Raw genomic sequence first — 5,266 nt, 5'->3', positions numbered from 1 at the left:
ACTAAAAAATACACATGTAAACTTTGTATTTAAATATCTTGTATTCCTTTGTTAAAAAACACAATTTAAAGATTTTTCAAAGTAGTGCAACAATTATTTTTTGAGGCAATATATATGTTTTCTCTGTAATTGGCGCTGTAATTTAAAGAGATATCATTTTTTTTTTTTGTAATTTAAATGATACTTCCACACAAACGTAGTTCCAAAATTTTGTTGGGGTCCCTGAGTAGGGGCTTTCGAGGGTTAATAGAAATCCGCGAATCGGCATACGTCCTCACGATTCGGCGAAAAGAGATATCCCAGTTTACGATTGTTATGCGTGCAATTGTTAGGTCCAGCATCACACGTCATAACGCGTTCATGCATAATCATTGTTTAATACAGAGTGTTCCTCCTAATGTCTCGTCGCGCGCGTAATAACCATAAAGGCTCCCCCGCACAATCAAAAATCTAAAAAACAAAAAACAAATATTAGTGATTAGAAATAAAAAATCAGGAATAAAGCTGGTGTAGCATTGATACATGGCTTCCTACAAGTTAAAAATCTATTGCTTGTGTTATTCTCTGTTTTTGTTGCCTGTCAGCTTTATTTCTAATACCTTAGTCCTAATCGCTATTCGCTAATATCTGTTCCTTGTTCCTTATATTTTTGTTTGCGCAAAGACCTTAACGCTAGGCTGTCTCTTCTCGTCGAATTGCGTGGACACACGCTGATTTGCAGATCTTTATTAATTAATTTATCATTAATTATGGAGATTTACAAAACGGTAAAGGACTTTTCTATTCAATTTAACTCGCTCTACCTACGAGAGATGGCACGTTATAATTACTAGAATCGTACTTACCTGCGTATTTTTGACTAATCAATAAACTCATTTTTACTCCATCCTGCTCTAGTACGAAGGATACGATATCAACACAACAGTCGTATGTCCTTATTTCATCCGCAGTACTGGTATGTTCGACGACGTTCAATCAAGGTAGATAACATTTTATGATATTTGTGATTAATACAATAAATATATCGAATTAATCAAATGTTCTAAAAATTTCAAAAAATTATCTAGAAGCGTATTAATTTATAAATTAACATATTATTTGTATTCTTTTAATAATATATAAATATAAATAAATAACATCAATATAAATTTATGTGTATATGTATATATTATATACCTATATGTATTTTTTATATTTATATTGATAAATTTGTTTATAATTCTGGTTTTGACATGTTTTTACACAATAATGTGTGCAAAAATTTGTTTCTATTCTGTTCACTTTTCTCTTTATATTTGATCACATTAGAAAATATTCTATAAAATTTTTGAAATATTTGATCAAAAAATTTTGAACATACTACAAGCTCATTATAAAAAGTATATTTGAAATTTAGATATATCCCAACTCTAAGTCCAAATGCTGTAGCTGATAGAATAATAATGGCGATGAGGTGTAACGAGAAATATACCATCATTCCGGGCTACTTACAAATTCTGCTTACTCTAAAATGGTAAGTAAATTGTTATTTCATTATTATTTAGCCGCTCATACAAAAAAACTGCATAATCGATAAAACGTAGGATATTTCCATGGCCATGCGTCGCTATGTTTCTTCGTGGGTTAGTCAGAGACGCTTCGCCCGGCCACGAAGATAGCAAGTTTATAGCTGCAACTAGAACTGCAACTGTCGCGGAAGAGGAATGTACCGTACCGCCATCAAAGGATCCAAACAGCGCGACCATCCATCAACAATTAGCCAGACGTATATCCAGCTCCGAAAGAAAGCCTTAAACTTTCTTGCTCCGTCACGGTTTTATTATCGGTCTAGAATATATTTTGTCTCTTCCTATATCGCGTCTCCATCTTGCAACCATGCAGCGTTGGCCTTTGGTTCTTTGTGTTTCGATCTTTTCAATTATTTCGGTGGATGGGAAATATAAACAAAAATACTATCAATTTTGACGAGTAGAAATGTACTTGCACAGAGTTTCTCTCTCTTCAAGTTTCTTTTCGCAGTGCCTTCAGCGACTGGCAGGTCAATCAATTGCTAGAAGAGAGGAGAAGCTCGGTGCAAATGCATTTTAATCTTACCAGAACTGGACAGTATCTTTGCTTTTGATTGTATGACTTACAACATTTTATGTTGTTAGTACAACATAAAAAGCTTTCACATACGTGACGATTTCGCGATAATTACGAATTGTTTCGAAATCGTGTTGATACACTTAGAAGTGCAGTCTTTGCTTAATATTGCGCAAAATTGAATTCCTCCCTAAGCAGAGTGCGTTATACTTATTTTAATTCAGAGGCGTGGAAGACATGCATATGTAACAATAACAGCATTTCGTAATAGCGATTCCTACGGTAATCCTATGTTTTGCGTCTATGGAAGTTTTATAGTACCTAATTTCATAACGCTGAATGTGGATCTTAGTAAAAACAAGATCAATGGCTAGGTTTACACCCTGAATTTAGGCCGCGGTCTATACCTCAAATTCGACCTAAATTATTTAGGCCGCCTGCTGTAAACATTTGATAGGCGGCCGAAACTAGCTTCAGGTCAGACTTTAGGTCGAATTTGAGGTACAGGCCGCGGCCTAATTTCAGGGTGTAAACGTAGCCATTGAACCTGAAGCTATTTTTGCGGTCTTTGGCGTGAAGTTTTACCTTTTTTACATGAAAAAATATAATAAATAGGTATATATGGTGGAAAAATGTGATACTGAACTTGTAAATGATGTCAGTACTAGGTATAAAAGTAACATTAGAGTATTTGTAATTTGATGCTACATTGTAGAAACATGTTACCGTAATGTTAATTAAACAAACTGTTTAATAATTTTACAGAATTTGTAAAGATTTTGTTTTTCTTTTATCCGTTATTTTATATAATATTGTAAGAGATATTTACGTTATAAGAATAATGTATATTATTGTATGCTGAACAAATTTACTTATGATTGATGTATAATGCAATTTGCGCGTGGTTTAAGCTTCAGTTTTCCAAAGCGTAATTTTAAGTAATAAATTATGTAATATCGCTCATTCAACCGATATTATATTTGATTGATATAAGGATGTCAGAGTGTGTAACATGTGTAATATGTAAAGTTTATTTTAATAATATGTAAACGCAAAGTTTCCATATCAGGAACAAAAAAAACCTTTCAGGTAAATTATTCATATCACAATATCTTCGAAATATCCATGTACGAAATATTCGTATGCAATACCTATATATGTTGAAACTGTAAAATCTTATCTCTTATTTTCGATACTACACGTATATATATTATATATATATATATATATATATATATATATATATATATATATAGTATATTGCTTTTATAAGCTGATAGCATTGTAATATCTCCTCTTCTTCTAAGAATTAAAATAAAAAATTAATTTTTTTATTATACAATTTCTATATTTGTCTTAATAATAGATTTTTACAATAAATATATATACAATAGATTTTATTTTAAAACATTTTGATTAATCCTTATACAATGCCATAATTTATTTACCTTTGCAAAGGTGAAATAATTAAAATACATACGTGTTACGGTATGTTGCATAACCATTTTGTACCTGTTATGTCATGTATTTTGTACTTTACAACACAAGAAGACGTAATAAATTCCACTTATCTTACTTGATCTTTTTGCATGAACGATGTTAAGTACCTATATACAGAAATTTGTCAAAATGTTTTCATTGAGAAACATACTATATTTGCTTCTTTTGACCACTACGATTGTTTTTGCTTTCATTACGGTATCATATAGCGATTGGTTAAATGATTTAAAAGAAAGGATTCGATCATTTTCTTAGAAATCGTGCAATTCTTCGGGCGTAATACGTAGCGTCGTTTCTCGTGCGTAAACGCGATTAATAACACGAAAAGACTAACTTTCACTGCGACTTCGTTACTTTCTGCTTCGCGACACGCCGAAAGCTTTTCACTTCTCGCAGTTATCATGTAATGATTCTTAAAGTGAGAGTTAAATTATACTTGTGCGTATTTGACGTAATAAAAAGTTTTTAACATGTATAATCCTCGAAAGAAGTTTCTGCACGGAAGATTAAAGAAATAGAAGAAAAAAACAAAAAGTTCTTCAATATGAAACGAAATAGTTCGAAAACCTCCAAACCAACTGACAGCAAAAATTTGAACGTAGGAATCGGCACTGCGAGATTTACTTTTAAAAACGGAGACAGCTACGAGGAAAAATATCAAGTAAACGTTGACAGACGCACCTTAGTTAAACAAGGTTAACATTTCGTATATTTAGCGATTATGCGATTACCAATATTTTTTTATCTAGCTCAGTGAGTCACGCACTGATATATATATCCATATTTGATATCGCGATTTTTAGACGAGGGAGTGTACACAACTGATAATTTCGACGTGTACGACGGTAAATGGTGTGACGATAAATTTGGCAGCGATAAATTTTACATTCGGTGACTAATTTAATGAATCGTTTTGACATAACAGAATGTGATTCTCATAACAATTCTAAAAAAGCGTATATATGGTAATAATGTTTATTTTTTTACAAGATACAATAATAATGCACGCTATAAGGGGAATGTTGACGCGAATGGAATGATGAATGGTACAGGAACATATATTTTTCCGGATGGGTCCTCATTGACGTCGATATGGTCCCGAAATAAGCCCATCTCAGACATTGTTTACAAGGAACCGCTTGGATATAAATGGACAACTACACTGATTTCAGATAACGTTTGTATAAGCACAAAATTATGAATCGACGAAAATATTCCAGTTTTTTTTACATAGATTTGTAGTTATGTTAAAAGAACTCTTGTCATTTATATACAGCATGTTACGTTTACAACTGCTAATCAGTTTTGGAACGAAATATATAGAGAATCTTCGGAAGAAAACTCCTCTTCCTCTGTTCGACGTTGATGAAGTTAATGTAAATCACAATTATAATCGCGCAATTATTATATGAAATGTTAAGTAAAAATTAACTTATGGCACACTTTTTATTAGATGTATTTACAAATTCTAAACATATGACTGTTATATTTACAACAACAGCGAAATAAACCATTAACAATTATAATATACGCGTTTGCTTTTACGCATAATGGTTATTATTTTCAATCGTCCTTGTACATGGAAGGCACTCTAAAGCGAGTAGTGGCTGGACGGAAAAGCGGATTCTCGTCTAAAGCGTAAACCGTCTTTTGTCGTTCCTGCTCAAATTTCGCGTATTCT

At 32.2% G+C, this 5,266-nt stretch overlaps 2 protein-coding genes across 2 annotated transcripts; both read left to right on the top strand.

Moving 5' to 3' along the window:
* Positions 1–152: 152 nt before the first annotated feature.
* Positions 153–3,312, top strand: LOC112462639. The gene is made up of 3 exons (XM_025028527.1): positions 153–980; positions 1,397–1,513; positions 1,584–3,312. The coding sequence occupies exons 1-3, from the start codon at positions 958–960 to the stop codon at positions 1,792–1,794; spliced, it is 351 nt and encodes a 116-aa protein (XP_024884295.1). The 5' UTR covers positions 153–957; the 3' UTR covers positions 1,795–3,312.
* A 145-nt stretch (positions 3,313–3,457) lies between these two features.
* Positions 3,458–5,129, top strand: LOC112462638. The gene is made up of 3 exons (XM_025028526.1): positions 3,458–4,280; positions 4,389–4,476; positions 4,576–5,129. Exons 1-3 carry the CDS (start codon positions 4,130–4,132, stop codon positions 4,784–4,786), a joined length of 450 nt encoding a protein of 149 aa, XP_024884294.1. The 5' UTR covers positions 3,458–4,129; the 3' UTR covers positions 4,787–5,129.
* Positions 5,130–5,266: the final 137 nt, after the last annotated feature.

Source organism: Temnothorax curvispinosus, unplaced genomic scaffold (assembly GCF_003070985.1).
Source record: "Temnothorax curvispinosus isolate PA1 unplaced genomic scaffold, ASM307098v1 QBEX01012631.1, whole genome shotgun sequence".
Lineage (NCBI taxonomy): Eukaryota > Metazoa > Arthropoda > Insecta > Hymenoptera > Formicidae > Temnothorax > Temnothorax curvispinosus.
This window is presented reverse-complemented; position numbering and strand designations above follow the sequence as displayed.